Source organism: Acanthopagrus latus, chromosome 24, assembly GCF_904848185.1.
Source record: "Acanthopagrus latus isolate v.2019 chromosome 24, fAcaLat1.1, whole genome shotgun sequence".
Taxonomy (NCBI): Eukaryota; Metazoa; Chordata; class Actinopteri; order Spariformes; family Sparidae; genus Acanthopagrus; species Acanthopagrus latus.
The window spans coordinates 15,242,713-15,259,119 of NC_051062.1; the positions used below are offsets into that span (position 1 = coordinate 15,242,713).

A 16,407-nucleotide genomic window follows, 5' to 3' on the forward strand; every position below is an offset into this window, starting at 1 on the left:
AAGGAGAAGATCATCATCTCATCACCATCATCTAGTATCAGTATCAGAGGAGTTGTGTTTCTCTGAATATTGGTTGCACGCAGGACAATCTGACGAGGTTCTGGAGGTCCACATGTCAAATCAACACACTACATGTCACTTCATGTGTTCTGGTTCCTTTAATATAGCATGAAAACAATATGAATTATTTACAGTTTCCACACTGACAGACAACATGATGAGGACACAAGTAGACTTTTATATTCAGCTACTTCAGCAGAGGAGAAACATTTCAGTAACGCTGTGCGACATCTTTCAGTCTGATTATAAACTCGTCAGCTGATCGTTTCACAAACAAAGTCACATTTAAACAAAAAGGAACAATTTGTACAAGTTTTGGACTCTTTGCTCTGAAAATCAACGTTCAGAAGCATCAAACATGAGCTCAGATCTCTTCAGCTCTTGTTTAAAAACTTCATCAGGACAGTTTAGTTTGTGATCTCTGAAAGTGTTTCAGTATTTCATCCGGCTCTCAGACTTCCAAACATCTTCAGCCAACCGGCTCAGACAGAGAAAGACTTTTCTCACAGCTGTTTAGTTTGACGGACCAGATTCAAATCCAACAAACGTCCTGAAAATACAGCCGGACTTCAACAGCCACAAAACACTAAGAGAAACACAATGATTGTCATTCAAATGTGTTTTCTTCTCATATAATAATCAGACAGAAATGAAGAGATGTTGTGCAGTTTATGACTCTGTCACTACGGACATAATTACATGTGTTAACCAACACCATCAAACTTTTAGTTTCATCATTACAAACACATGAAACAAGTCAGAGTGTTTCAGGTGGAGTGTCGAGTACATTTGATCAGATTTTACTGTCCATTTACAACTTTGTTCACAATGATTCTTTACAATTAAAGCTGCAGACGAGTTGATGTTTTCTGTTTCTTACATTTCACTGATAGTTGTGGATTTTATTGGAACAAGAGCCAGAATTCAAAACAACACATGACAGAAAGTACAAGTCAACGCAATTTCCACAATTTAATGGAAGAAGTTTCAAATGTAAATGAAGAATCTTTTCAATCAGTTTGAATCATTTTGTACAAAGTTGATGATGAATTTATGACAAGAAGCTGAAAGATTGATGTGACTGTGATCCTGTACAGACTCAACTGTTCAGCACTGACAGTGTTTCTGTGACAGGAGGAGACTCTGCACACTAAACACCACACAGACTCACTGAGGAGGAACCAGAACTGGTCCAGTAGAACCCAAATCCAGGATAAAGAGGTTCAGTGATTGTGGTGTTGAAGGTGTGGAGGTGGATCAGTGAGTCAGAGGAGACTCTGTAGAAGGACAGAGTGCCAGCAGGACAGTCCACATACACTGCTACTCTACCAGAGGAGGAGGAGGAGAAGAAGGAGAAGGAGGAGGAGGAGGAGGAGGAGGAGGAGGATGATGTTTCTCTCATATTGTGCCAGACTGAATAACGACCACCATCAAAGCACCTCAGACTGCAGGACTGATTGTTCCATCCAAACACACAGTCATTACTGTCTCCTTTCCTGCTGATTCTTCTGTAACTCACTGATATTTCAATTCTTCCTCTCCACTCGACCTCCCAGTAACAGCGACCAGTCAGACCAGTTCTACACAGCAGTTGATACCACTGGTCAAACCTGTCTGGATGATCAGGATATGACTGATCCTCCTTCACAAGTGTCATCTTCCTGTTGTTGTCAGACAGTTTGATGTTTCTGTTGACTGTGTTTGTGTCGACTGTGAGCTCACAGGAATCTGATGGAGAGAAAAAGACACAACACAGCTGCAGTTATTAATGTGTCATCAGCGTGATGATGACATCACAGATGTGAATGAGTGATGTCACAGTGTTTTGATGAATGACAGTAAAAAGACACTCACACTTCCTCAGACCTGGTGTCAACCATCGGACTCCAGCAGGCTCCACCCTGAAAGGAGGAGGGGGGTCAGAGCAGCACATCCTCTTTCAGCATGCAAACATGGACATGACATGACTCTCATACACAGAAACACAATCTGTCCATCAGGCTGCTTCTCCCTGTTCTCCCTGAACCTCTTCACCTCTGCCACTCTCCTCACACACTGAGAGTGAGCCACAGGATGTTGGTGTGTGTGAAAGAGGACGACAACATCTGAGAACACACACAAACCTCTTGTTGGATTTATCACTTCCTCTTTATTTTATTGGATGTTGTTGCTGTTTCCTGTGGGCGACCTGACGCTTGCTGTTTGATCCAATGGCAACTTGTGCTCATGTTTCTATATTATAGGACTTTTGGATTTGGACGTCAGAACTTTTGAGGTCCGATTCCTGTTTGAAGCTTCCATCATCCTGCATTTAGCACTTCCGATAAATCCTTCACAATAAAGGTCCTACATTATGTAGCTATTTGAAAGCTTTTACCTTGAAGCAGCAACATCAGGAAACATTGGATTTCCAGTAGCAGGACCTTAACGCGACTCCAGAACAACTGAGCGTGAAACTGAGTCAGCAGCAATGAGCCAGGCTGAAGTAAGTTACAACAGCATTAAACCAGAGGTCCACCAACTACTATAGAGAGCTGCAGCTCTGCAAAGGTCACATATCATGTTAATCAATGGAGCAGCTGATCGATCATTGAATGTTTTCTTTTGTCATTCGATTTTGCTGGTGGTGCAGAGCACAGAAACCTTCCTGCCCCTGCAGGCTGTTACAATGATAACTACCCAAAACAGCCCAAACTCACCTGGAGCAGCAGTTTCCTCATGACAGGAGCCCAGACAGCACCGCTGAGCCCACCTTAAATTAATCTATGCACTGCTGCTGTTATGGTAATGTGACTGATGCCACAGACAATTGTTACAGCGTGTAATTCGTTTCACCCTGAAGCACAAACACACTGTTAGTGATGAACTAGAATGTAATTACTCCAGTGCTGATGAAGATCCATGTCAGAACCATTTTAAGTTCAAGGTCAAGCAATTCTGCAAAACACTGATTCCCCAGATTAGGGAAAGAGTTTCTATGTCACTCAGTGATTAAATTAATTTATGTGTCACAGAATTCTTTTGAATTTGAGGTCAAAAATTTTCTGATCAGACATATGACACAAAGGGTTTATTGTTATTATTGATACCATAACACAGCAGTGACGTGGTTGAAATTAGATCTAATAATAATGTTTTTATAATCCTCTGCAATCAGTGTGGAGTGTAAAGTAGTTTGGATGAGACTGTTCATCAAGCAGTAAAACCAGAGGCCAAGAAATCAGACAGGTATATTTTGAGCTAAACTAGTTTGAAAAAAGTGGTGTTTACTGTAGTGTTTATGCCAAGACTCTCCTGGATGCAGATCTTCATTTCTTCTTCTCATCTTTTTTTCTTCACTTGTAACTCTTGGCTTAGTGCCACGCTGCCTTTTCTCCTTAACTGAACTGAAATGAACTGAACAACTGGAGGTGGAGTAAACAAAGCAGACCTCCTGACACTGAACCATCTACAGAGTCTCACCCTGGCTGTCTGTGGCTGCAGCAGGACTCTTCATACCTGAGAGTGTCCAGTCTCCAGCCTGGATCCTCCAGTCGAGCTGACAGCTGCTTCACTCCTGAGTCTCCTGGATGATTGTAGCTCAGGTCCAGCTCTCTCAGATGGGAGGGGTTGGAGTCCAGAGCTGAGGCCAGAGAAGTACAGCCTTCCTCTGTGATCAGACAGCCTGACAGCCTGAAGACACACACACACACACACACACACACACACACACACACACACACACACACACACGTGTGTATATATATATATATATATATATGTGTATGCGTGTGTGTGTGTATATATATATATATACATATATACATATACACATATGTGTGTGTGTGTGTGTGTATGTATATATATACACATACACATACACACACACACACACACACACACACACACAAGAGTTCTTAGATGAAATAATGAAATAAAGTAATGAATCCTGACCTGAGAATTTCAAGGACACAGTGTGGACTCTTCAGTTCAGCAGAAAGTCGCTTCACTCCTGAATCCTGCAGGTTGTTGTTACTCAGGTCCAGTTCTCTCAGCCTAGAGGACTGAGAGCTGAGAACTGAGGACAGAGCTTCACAGCTTCTCTTTGAGAGGTTACAGCCACTCAGTCTGAACAGGAAATAATAAATAAGAACATGGTAAGATGTTGAGTTATAGTGAGACAGTATCAGTATTTCAAACACTCCAAACTATTTTCAGGGTCATTTTCACATCTCATCATATTGTCTTGAATACATCAGCCATGAAATAACTACTGTGTTCACCAGAAACATATATATATGTGTGTGTCAAATACATTATAACTGTGAACAAATAAATGCACTTTTCACAGAGAGGTCAGGTCACTCAGTGTCTCCTGAAGCTGTGAGTTTTTTGTATGACACAAACTATGTTGGAATGTGGTTCATTGCTTCTTTGTGTCTAAATACCTTTGGCACATGATCTCTGTAAGTCCTACAAACAACAGTGCGTTTCTGCTTTGAATCAGTGAAATAATTAACTCAATCAGGATGTGTGTCTAAGTGTGACACTGGCCATCTGACTGCAATGGAGCAGAGATCGACTGATAGACAGATGGAACATTTCACCTCACATGGTTTCTTGGCCTGCTGCTTTTTGTGGTTGTAAATAAATCACTGGGCCTAAATTCCATTTCTCACACCACTGACCTCAAACTTTCCAGATTGCACTGTGGACTCTCCAATCCAGGAAACAGCAGCTTCACTCCTGAATCCTGCAGGTTGTTGTTACTCAGGTCCACCTCTCTCAGACTAGAGGACTGGGAGCTGAGAACTGAGGACAGAGCTTCACAGCTTCTCTCTGAGAGGTTACAGTAACTCATTCTAGATAAAGAATAATGAGCAGAACAAGAAAGTAATATTTCTATTTGGGTCAATAACAACATATTTACTGCATTCTGAAGAAACTTCTCCACACTTACAGAGCTTTCTTGGAGGCTTTGACCACTGGCAGCAGCCTCAGAAGAGCCTCCTCTGAAGCAGAGTATTTCTTCAGGTCAAACACGTCCAGATCTTTTTCTGATGACAGTAAGATGAAGACCAGAGCTGACCACTGAGCAGGAGACAGTTTATCTGTGGAGAGACGTCCTAATCTCAGGGACCACTGGATCTCCTTCACTAGAGAACGATCGTTCAGTTCATTCAGACAGTGGAACAGATTGATGCTTCTCTCTGCAGACAATGTCTCTTCAAACTTATTCTTGATGTACTTGACTGTTTCCTTATTTGTCTGTGAGATACTTCCTGTCTGTGTCTGCAGACCTCGGAGAAGATTCTGATTGGTCTTCAGTGAAAGACCCATGAGGAAGCGGAGGAACAAGTCCAGGTGTCCATTTGGACTCTGTAAGGCCTCGTCCACAGCACTCTGGTAGAGACGTTTCTCTGTAGATTGACGGTCTGCTGTTTTTTCCTCTACCAGCAGATTGACACCAGAGTTGATGAAGGTCAGATGGACATGAAGAGCAGCCAGAAACTCCTGAACACTCAGATGGATGAAGCAGAACACCTTGTCCTGGTACAGTCCACTCTCCTCTTTAAAGATCTGTGTGAACACTCCTGAGTACACTGAGGCTGCTCTGATATCGATGCCACACTCTGTCAGGTCTGATTCATAGAAGATCAGGTTTCCTTTCTGCAGCTGATCAAAAGCCAGTTTTCCCAGAGACTCAATCATCTTCCTGCTCTCTGGAGTCCAGTGTGGATCTGTCTCAGCTCCTCCATCATACTTGACATTCTTCCGTTTGGCCTGAACCACCAGGAAGTGGATGTACATCTGAGTCAGGGTCTTGGGCAGCTTTCCTCTCTTTCTGGTCTTCAACAAATTCTCCAGAACTGTAGCAGTGATCCAGCAGAAGACTGGGATGTGGCACATAATGTGGAAGCTTTGTGATGTCTTGATGTGGGAGATGATTCTGTTGGCCTGCTCCTCATCTCTGAATCTCTTCCTGAAGTACTCCTCCTTCTGTGGGTCAGTGAACCCTCTGACTTCTGTCACCATGTCAACACACTCAGGAGGGATCTGATTGGCTGCTGCAGGTCGTGTGGTTATCCAGAGGCGAGCAGAGGGAAGCAGTTTCCCCCTGATGAGGTTTGTCAGCAGCACATCCACTGAGGTGGACTCTGTAACATCAGTCAGGATCTCAGTGTTGTGGAAGTCCAGAGGAAGTCGATACTCATCCAGACCGTCAAAGATGAACACAACCTGGAACTCTTCAAAGCTGCAGATTTCTTTGGTTTCAGTGAAGAAGTGATGAACAAGTTCCACCAAGCTGAACTTTTTCTCTTTCAGCACATTCAGCTCTCTGAAAGTGAATGGAAATGTGAACTGTATGTCCTGGTTGGCTTTGTCTTCAGCCCAGTCCAGAGTGAACTTCTGTGTTAAGACTGTTTTCCCGATGCCAGCCACTCCCTGTGTCATCACTGTTCTGATTGGTTCGTCTCTTCCAGGTGAGACTTTAAAGATGTCTTCTTGTCTGACTGTTGTTTCTGGTCTGTCTGGTTTCCTGGATGCTGTTTCAATCTGTCTGACCTCATGTTCATCATTGACCTCTGCAGTCCCTCCCTCTGTGATGTAGAGCTCTGTGTAGATCTGATTCAGAAGGGTTGGGTTTCCTGCTTTAGCGATCCCCTCAAACACACACTGGAACTTCTTCTGAAGGTTGGATTTAAGTTTACGCTGACAAACTGCAGAAGGACTTTCTGAATGAACACACAACAAAGATCATCTGGGTTGACGGTTTGTGTGTTGGGATGAGCCAGTTTTGTATTTATATTTGTTTTATCTGATTCTACGCATACTAAGAGGATCTGCAGTGTTCATTACAAAAAACAAATTAACACCTGTAGAATATCAGATAAATTATTACAAGCTTCATTCTTAAAGGTTGGGATATTGGTCAGTGTAAAGAAAAACAGTATTTAATCATTTATGAACAAACTGTGTACTACTACTTTTTCATTCAAACATTTTATCAGCACTCATGGCTTTTATGCCCCGACTGCTGTTATTCATATATTTATGAGGGTTAGGGCAGTAGATTTCAGAGTTTAAGACGTGCATCTAAATGCACTGTGAGTCTCTCGACTATCAGCCCCTCAACAACAGCAGGGTTAGGGTTTACCTTTACCTTCAGTCCTTATAACTTGACTGGTATGTTTGGGATCACAGTGTGAGGTAAACAAAGAGTTGAGCATCTCTACTCTCATTATAACGAACATTTTAGCCTGTAGATCCTTTAAATAACTGTAACTCAGAGATTTTTAAAGTCTCAGTCTTTGGGCCTCCCCTCACACAAAGCCTGAACAACCCTGCTTAGTTTGGCTTAATTCCTGGATGTCTATGACATCATCAGGACATTTAACAGTTGAGTAAAAAAATCCTGTTATTATTTATTCTGTCTGACATAAATTCAAACATCACCAAATAGACACCAAAGTGAGAAACCAGTAACTGATTCCCCCAAACGACTGTAACTCTGAACTCTCTGAACCAAATCACAGATTTATCACATTCTTTGTGAAGTGTCTTCATAACTAAGACAATAGCTATGTCATATTTTTCACCTTTATTCATTGAGCCTCTCTTCAAACTGTTCAGAGCCTCTCTGAGAAGATCCACCTCTCACTTTGAAACCTCTGCTGTAGCTCATACGATGTCTCATCTAGTCTGGAGATACAGATCCTACAAAACTAATAAAATCCATCCCTCCTGTTTTTAGTCCCATTGTGTTCTCTATTATTAACTACTCTCTCAGTTCTGGTTCAATAACCATCTTTTCTTAAAAGGCTTGTGTTCAGACACCTTTAAAGAAAAGTGTTGACCAGCCCTTTCACACAATTATAGACCACTGTCAAATCTAACCCTTTATTCAAAACCCTGGAAAAACAATGTTACAGACCAAATCCTGAAGTTGGTTGATGAAGTTTTTCTCTCTTTACTTTCACCCAGTTATAATTGAGTCAAACTACACTCGGTCTTTCAGGGCTTCCATACAAGCAGAGACAACAGCAGCTTTACCTTCAGTCTGAGAGGAGGACACTTCTCTGTTCTCTGGAGCTCCTCCAGCATCTTTAACATCCACTGACACTGACAGAGAAAGAGACATTATGTGTTATTGTTTCAGTTTGACTTCATATCCATCCATCCATCCATCCATCATCTGTACACATTATATGTACGCCGCTTAATCCTCTGCAGGGTCGCGGGGGGGCTGGAGCCTATCCCAGCTGACTTAGGGCGAAGGCAGGGGACACCCTGGACAGGTCGCCAGTCTATCGCAGGTTGACTTCATATTTGTTTCTTAAATGTGCCTGTGTTACATACTGTAGGTTACATAGTTTGTTCTTGGACAGTTGATTAGTTAGAGTGTGATCTCCACAATTCTTCATTTTTAGATACAATTATTCTTGACTGTGGTTGTTAAAAAAGTCTCTGAATAAAATCATTCACTATAAACTATAAAGACTGCGATCAAGTATAAAGATGAGTGTGTAGATCTGTAGCACAGTAACATTTCAACTCCTATTGATAAATCACTGAAATTTGACCAATCAGAAACATCGACTGCACTTAAACATAGAGTTAAGTTTACTGACACACAGTTACTCCTCACAGTCGCTCATTAGTTTGTAAGCATCAGTCTGATTGGCTGTTACTCGTGTGCAGTGTAACCAATCACCTCTGCAGGCTTGGTGCCACTGCACAGAGGAGCAGCTCTGCAGACTGGAGCAGGTGCAGAAGCTGCGGTGAGGCAGCAGGTATTTACAAAGTTAGAAACATCAAAATCCTCTAAACCAAGTATTCCCACACTGGGGTACGCGTACCTGCAGGGGGAGACGGAGGGACGTAGAAGGTATGTGAAAACAAAAGTGTTTCGCATAAGCAAGGTTAAAGAGTAGGATTAAAATTCAAAATGTGTGGACACTGGCATGCAAGTAATCGAGTGGTCAGAGCGCATGCCACGTGTACGCAGTGGACCCTGGTTGGAATCCGGCTGGAGGACCTGTACTGCATGTCACATCCCATCTCTCTCCCCTTTCCTATCCATCCACTGTCAAAGAAAGGTGTCTATGCCTCAAAAAATCTTTAAAAAAAAAAAAATAATAATAATGATGCGTGGCATATGATGGGGAAACTCGGAGTGGTCATCCAGGCAGCTGCTCCTGACGCCACTGCAGCATCCACCAGGAAGTTGTTGCTGCCACCTTGAAGGACGTTCGGACCTTTGCAGGAGAGCTTGGATGCTCCGGGGCCGAGCGCTCTGTGGCATCACATCGTCTCTTGATGTGGGAATTGTGATATTGTTTGAATTATTCTCATTGTGTGAAGCACTTTGTGTACTTTTAGACAGACTCTACTAATAATGTCTGTTCCCAATACATACATTAACTTATGCAGCCTGTGAACATGATGTTTACTGAAGAGACTGTTACAGTCATTTCACAAACAGTATCTGCAACTGATTTTGTATTTCAGACTAAATCTATAGTAAGTAAACTATTCAGAGCCACTGAGACGGCCTTCTAACAACTGGAGGTGGTCTTAACTTTGGTTGCTGAACATAGATTTGTTTTACATTATGTCATGTTGAATAAAGTAACTGTAAGATATTTAAAGAAGGAACGACTCCTGATGTCCCTGCAGAGAGCAGTCCTGTTGTTACTGCAGTCAAACAGCATCTCCAGCTCACATGCTGGGAGTCCTAACATTCAGTAATTATAAATGTTCTAGTGATTATTCTTGCTTGATTTTGTGTCCATGAAGCATCTCATACTGGTTTAACTGCTCCTGAACACACAGATTAACATCACAACATCTCAAGGAAATTATAAAATACCACACTAATAATAAAACCATCCACATGAGTCAGTGACAGAAGAGTCTGAAACCAAAGCGTAACGTAAAGAGAATAAATCAGGGAGCTCCATCACGTCTCTGTCCTCTTAGTAAACAACAATGATTGATTACTTCAACCTTTTCTCATGAAAACAAGTTGTGGCCTTTAATTTCATTCTCTGTTGAATTCAGTGAGCTTCTCTACTGAGACTCTGCTCCGTCACAAGTACAGTGTCACCAGTTTCCACCGGCTGTTTTTCTCTGGAGATACAGAGATATAAAACTGACTGACCTTCTGATTCTGAGCTGCTGGCTGACAGGTTCTGCAGCAGGTCCATCCTGGGTATCTCCTTCAGAACCTCCTTGGTCACCTTCACAGCTCCATGAAGTTCATAGGTTTTCACCATCAGGTCCACCGTTTCCTTCCTGTCTGCATCCTCCAGGTTGGACACTTTGATGGATTTGTAGTTGTAGTTTTTCATGAAGTCACGATCCATCAGATACCATCTGAACTTCTCAAATTCTTTGATTTTTAATTCATCAAGAGTATCCAAGAGATCCATTTTCTTCAGTGTGACTCCCTGCTAATAAAAGGCAGAATTATCAACCTGACAGAAAACTGTGACAGGAACATATCAGAGCAACAACAGGAGCTCTGATTGGCTGACACAGCAGTAGAGTTTGACCAGTTAGAGCTCCTGCTGCTGCTGCGTGGGCCGGACTGAAAGTAACTGAAGTGATGCTCTGCTTACACGTCCTGCTGTCTCCAGATGTGACCTGACCGTCTCTTCCATTTTCCATCAGCTTCTGTTTCACCAGCTGTTACTTCTTGAAATGAAGCTGTCGTCTCAGGACACCAAACAACACTGAACAAGAAAGACGAATACATGGAAGCACAACTTTAACTCTGCCCTCCACATCTGATGACAAGTTAACAAACCTGCTTCTGAAATAGACAAGTTGGCTTGGTTTGTTGGCAGGACTTCATTTCTTACTTAAGCTGTATTAATAGTGACAGTCGACTCAAAGACTGAATAACAACACTTCTTCACTTGGATTTATTATTTATCATCTGTATTTAAAATCTATGTTTAAATAAAAGAAAAAACAAAACAAAGGGGGCGTGACAAACAAATTTCCCCGTCTGCGGGACTTTAAAGGATTTCTGATTCTGATTCTGAAAGAGGCGTCACTTCCTGTTCGCAGCTCTGACAGCTCATTCAGTGACACACTTACATTTTGATTCTTTCATTACAAAATAAAAGCATTTACCTGCTCACCGTCCTCTGACTGCTGCTTCCTGCCGTCTCCACATCAACTACTGACGACCAACTAACTCCACCTCTGCTCTTCCTCCACCGTTCTCCTCTCAACATGGAGAATGATGTTTGTTAATGAGTCAGACATTTTAAATGTGTTACATTACCTTCAGCTGGAGGTTCACACGGACACAACTGTCTGCACCACAACCATCACAGTGAATGAGACTTTGGACCGGCACCGCCCAAAGAGGCGGCTAGAGTTACAAATTAATCACACTGTAGGAATCATATCAGTGAAATCTGATGACTTGAGTGTTTAATGAGAGTGTAAAGGTCAAATAAATGTTCAGTTGTTGTTACTTTGGTTCAACAAAGCAGCTTTAGTGACTTTTACAGACCAACATCACTTTAACTGACTGTTTCTGTGAGGTCACTACACAACAACTCACACACAACTCACAAGTTGTCATGAAGAAACATTCAGGTAACAACTTGTGTTATAAAATCCTTCAGCTGTGCTGCACACACTCTGTGAGTTTTTAACTAGAACCTCGTCAAACACACAGTAAAGTTACATGTTAGTGTTTTGGCCTCAAAAGAGACTCATCTACTCACTAGTCCGTCTTTACAGGCCACTGTAGTTCCACACTGTTCTAACTCTGACTTTACAACTTGTACACTGATCAGTTTATAGAAACCTGGATAGTAATTGTGCAGTAAGACTCTTAGTGGTGGAGACGTTTCAGTCATGTGACCGTGATGTCGTCTGTTTGTAGCCTAACATTAGCTTCTTACTGCTACACAGTTAATGTAGCTTCACACATCACAGAGTGGAGTTCATCTGTGGAGAGTATCTGGATCAACAGAACCTGGACGGATCAGAACCTTCAGATTATTTTCTGCGATAATCCAAATGGAACTAGAATAAATCTGACCTGGGTTTTGTTTCCATGAATCATTATTGTCTCTACATGCATAAATAAATTGTTCATACATAATAATAAAATATGACCAGGACCAAAGAGGAACATCAGAGCAGCTGAAGAACAGAGAGAATTTAATGACTGCAGCTGGTGAATCTTTACCTTGAGTCCTGCTCATCACGTCATTACCGCTTTCCTCCTGAACATGTGTGTGTGTGTGTGTGTGTGTGTGTGTGTGTGTGTGTGTGTGTGTGTGTGTGTGTGTGTGTGTGTGTGTGTTTGTTTGTGAAATGGCTTGAATGGAGGCTCAAGGCTGTCAGAGCGGACTAATGGCTTTATATTTACCTGCCTGCTCAATTTGTTCCATTAGACAAAAAAAGAGCTCTTCAGAGAAATGACTTTACTACGACATGACATGAAGCGTTCAGCTCACTGAGGAAATGTTTCTTCAGATGATCGTTCACCTGCAGCACCGTCGATCAGTCCCAGTAATGTGACAGCAGGACTGGAGTGCAGACTGAAGGGAACTCAGACTCACATACTGCATTAACATTTATATCTAATTCACTTCTACATGAAGTATGGAAGTTAATGCAAATTTCTATCATGACCAGACGAATAAATTCAATATCTGCTGAAATTAAGTTAATGGTTTCTTTTAAGTATCAGTGTGTGACTGAAGAACATGAAGTCAGACATGTTGTGATTGGACAATATGTTGACGCTACAGAAATAATTTGAAAATAATAACAGCACTTAGTCTGAAGTTGTAGAAGTACATTACAGAAAAGATTCACTAGCCGCCCAGTGGATGAAGAGCTTTGAAGCTTTGAAGATGAAGATGAAGATGAGGAACGTTTTGTTGGACCAATAGTCTTTAAGAAAAGGTCTTAGTGGACACAGACCCTCTCAGTTCCAGGTGGACGTAACCTTTGTTTCCTCAGCGAGCCGTTAAATGAGATAAACTCTGTGTGACTCATCGTTAGAGATGCTGACAAAGACCCGCTGCTGCAGCAGGTGTGTGTCACTGAACACTCTCACCTGCAGGTGAATCCCGTCTTCTCTCTGATGACGACATCACGCCTCACTGTTAATCTGCCAAATCTGCCGGCTGACATTTACCACAGCAGCAGCACTGAGGAGGTGAACAGACATTTACACAGTGTGTGTTTGACGTGATGCTCATCCAGAGGAAACGTCTCGTCTCCAGGTTCTGATGGTTATTTCCTGAATTTTTATTTTGTAGTTTTCGGTGCAGCTGGAGGACGAAACTGTTCTGTCAGCCACAAAAATGTTTAAAGTACAAGAAGCAAAAAGTCAAAGTGAAAGTGCATGAATGTGTGTGTGTGTGCAAGAGAGAGAGAGAGAGAGTGTGTGTGTGTGTGTGTGTGTGTGAGTGAGAGAGAGAGTGTGTGTGTGTGTGTGTGTGTGTGTGAGTGAGAGAGAGTGTGTGTGTGTGTGTGTGTGTGTGTGGGAGGAGGAGGAGGATCTTTAATTGATTGTCCATTTTCATGCAGCAGTGTGTGTTGACGAGCATGAATGAATGTTGGTGATGACATCCGTGACTCTGTGTGTGTGTGTGTGTGTGTGTGTGTGTGTGTGTGTGTGTGTGTGTGTGTCCTTGGCTGACAGACTATAAAAGTCGTCCGGACCTTCGGACCGACAGACGAGGAGAGAAACGACAGAAATCTCCATCCAACGGCCGAACGACAGGAAAACACCAGCAATAAGAGACAGAAGCTGAGAGGACGGAGCGGTGAGAGTCTGCATGATTCTAATTATTATAAATATTATTATTGTTATTATCAATGTATTAATTTTATAATGATAAAATATCTTCCAATCCAAACAGTTATTTGATTTAAAATATTCTTTACCAACTAATAATACAACCAGAAAGTTATTTTAAAAGATATGATGAAGTAACAATGTGCACATTAATGATCACATTAATATTAATTTAAGAAAATAGTCAAATGAAAAAGTTCAAATATGAAATTAAAGATATTTGTGAACTGAAATTCAAAAGTTAAATACATCACACATCACAATAATTATAATGTCATACAAATATATTAAATAAATACATTTTATAACATTTAAAAGTTTGCTTCACTATATGTGCAAACGTAATAATGAATACAACGTTGTGGTTGGCAATAACATTAACATTATACAAAATATATGGATGACAATATAAATAAAATAAATACATCTTTATATATACATATATATATATATATATATATATATATATATATATATATATATATATATATAATTTATTTATTTATTTTTTGTTAAATGTGTAGTTTACGAATTTTACACCTCACAAAAGAGTCTTTAAAAATAGAAAAATATTTATATAATATTGGCTGGTAATAATATCAATGTTATAAAAACGTATAAACAACAGTTTAAGTAAAATAAATCTATTTTCTCTATAATTAAAAATAATTTCAGTTATATTTGAACTTTTAATAAAAAATATAAAACAAAAAGAAAAAAGGGAATAAAATATAAACTTAAACTTAAATCAAACATAACTTTTATAAATAATATTTTTTATATTACTTTATAGTGTTTGTATACAAATATATTAATAACACACAACTCTACAACTACAGGCTCAATAATGGTTATGTATATTGTATTTGTTCATATATAGAGTGAATGTGAATGTAAAATGATTCATGCGACATAAATAATATAAAAACTACTAAATAAAATCAAAGATGACGTTAAAACATTTTTAAAAAATAATGTGAATTAATCACGTATATTTATTTTATTGTATTTGTCATTATATGATAAATGATGTGACACGATCCGTCTTAATACATGTCGTGTCTTTTGTGTCCTTGTCTCTGATTGGCCGTCAGGAGAATGTGTCCTGCGTGGCTATTGGTGGCTGTGGTGGTTGTGGGCGTGGCCAAAGGAGCTGCCAGTCAGTGCTGGGAGCATCCGAGCTGTCAGGAGCTCAACTCTGAGAGCAGCATGATGGTAACTTCATTCTTCTTTGGTGGTTTAATGCTGCTAATATTTATGTTTCTATTCATCATGTTGAATCTTTGGAAGCTGCAGAAAATGTTCGTCTCTTCCTGTCAGGCAGCATCATCACTTAATAATGACAGATGTCGAGAATGATTCACAGCACTGCCGTGTTAACTTAAGGAGCCTCGGGGCAAAATAATGCTGTTGGGCCCCTAATGCCCCCCGAAAATAAATATTTAGGAAAGTGCAGCGTGTTTAGTGTAAAATGACTGAGAACGTGAAATTATATTCCTGACGATCCTCTCTCGAACTCCACTTGCTTGTTACGAAGCGTTTGACTCTATCGTGCGTCGATCAAAAGTCAAACGTCCAAACATTTCGTGAACGAGGTTCTCAGATCTCTGTGTGGCTTTATCTTCAGTTTCACGCCGACATTCATATTTCGTGCTCTCACCGAGTCTCCTTCACGCCTCGTCTTCTCCTGCAGGAGTGCATCCAGCTTTGTCACTCCGACCTCACCGCGGAGACGCCCGTCATCCCAGGCAGCGCCCACCTCCAGCCTCCGCCTCCGTCAGACCCCTCCTCCTTCACCCTCCCTTCCTCGTCCTCCTCCCCTCAGGCCAAGCGCTCCTACTCCATGGAACACTTCCGCTGGGGGAAGCCAGTCGGCCGAAAACGCCGCCCGGTCAAAGTCTACACCTCCAACGGCGTGGAGGAGGAGTCAGCCGAGGTCTTCCCCGGAGAGATCCGGAGGCGTGAGCTCGCCAGTGAGCTGCTGGCAGCAGCAGCTGCAGCGCAGGAGGAGGAGGAGAAGGCGGCGCAGGAGGTGATGCAGGAGGCGGAGGAGGAGCAGCAGCAGCTCCTGGGAGACGTCCAGGAGAAGAAAGATGGTTTGTACAAGATGAAGCATTTCCGCTGGAGCGGCCCGCCGGCCAGCAAACGCTACGGTGGCTTCATGAAGAGCTGGGACGAGCGCAGCCAGAGACCGCTGCTCACGCTGTTCAAGAACGTCATCAACAAAGACGGACAGCAGCAGAAGTGAGAGGAGGATGGAGAGGCAGGAGACGCTCGCAGCCTGTTAGCAGACCAATAAAAAGCTTTGAAATCATGATTCTGAGTGACTGAGAGAGACGACGAGAGAGTGTTTTGATATTTATTGATTTATGTAAATAACTGTAAATGATATGAAAGCATAAAGAGTTATTTGCAAGCAAAAGAAAAGGAGTTTTTTTTGTTTATCACTTTGTGTGTTTTCCAGTTCTCACTAAATTATCAAGTTGAATTCCAAAATCAGATCTCAGCTGATCTTCACCTGA

The 16,407-nt window shown here is 41.5% G+C and overlaps 2 protein-coding genes across 3 annotated transcripts; one reads left to right on the forward strand and one right to left on the reverse strand.

The window, feature by feature from the left end:
- Window positions 1–143: 143 nt before the first annotated feature.
- On the reverse strand, window positions 144–11,768 carry LOC119015115 (NACHT, LRR and PYD domains-containing protein 3-like). The gene is made up of 10 exons (XM_037090789.1): window positions 11,185–11,768; window positions 10,665–10,778; window positions 10,205–10,493; window positions 8,095–8,163; window positions 5,000–6,776; window positions 4,728–4,901; window positions 3,994–4,167; window positions 3,559–3,732; window positions 1,915–1,961; window positions 144–1,788 (listed from the first exon to the last, which is right to left on the reverse strand). Exons 2-10 carry the CDS (start codon window positions 10,704–10,706, stop codon window positions 1,211–1,213), a joined length of 3,324 nt encoding a protein of 1,107 aa, XP_036946684.1. The 5' UTR covers window positions 10,707–10,778; window positions 11,185–11,768; the 3' UTR covers window positions 144–1,210.
- Window positions 11,769–12,961: 1,193 nt separating this feature from the next.
- On the forward strand, window positions 12,962–16,310 carry LOC119015148 (pro-opiomelanocortin-like). 2 transcript variants are annotated; one of them, XM_037090850.1, is made up of 4 exons: window positions 12,962–13,307; window positions 13,730–13,853; window positions 14,980–15,100; window positions 15,579–16,310. In XM_037090850.1, exons 3-4 carry the CDS (start codon window positions 14,984–14,986, stop codon window positions 16,131–16,133), a joined length of 672 nt encoding a protein of 223 aa, XP_036946745.1. In that variant the 5' UTR covers window positions 12,962–13,307; window positions 13,730–13,853; window positions 14,980–14,983; the 3' UTR covers window positions 16,134–16,310. The 2 variants fall into 2 exon arrangements, with proteins under 2 accessions (XP_036946745.1, XP_036946746.1); XM_037090851.1 differs by having other exon boundaries at window positions 12,962–13,240.
- Window positions 16,311–16,407: the final 97 nt, after the last annotated feature.

Bases quoted from the DNA above. Each gene is read 5' to 3' on its own strand.
- LOC119015115 (XM_037090789.1), bottom strand. From the start codon at position 10,706: ATGGAAGAGACGGTCAGGTCACATCTGGAGACAGCAGGACGT. The intron at 4,168-4,727 runs GTCAGTGGTGTG...TTTCCTGTTCAG, and splicing joins TGCAATCTGGAAAGTTTGAG to ACTGAGTGGCTGTAACCTCT. The intron at 1,789-1,914 runs GTGAGTGTCTTT...TCTCTCCATCAG, and splicing joins GACACCAGGTCTGAGGAAGT to ATTCCTGTGAGCTCACAGTC.
- LOC119015148 (XM_037090850.1), top strand. From the start codon at position 14,984: ATGTGTCCTGCGTGGCTATTGGTGGCTGTGGTGGTTGTGGGCGTGGCC. The intron at 15,101-15,578 runs GTAACTTCATTC...CTTCTCCTGCAG, and splicing joins ACTCTGAGAGCAGCATGATG to GAGTGCATCCAGCTTTGTCA.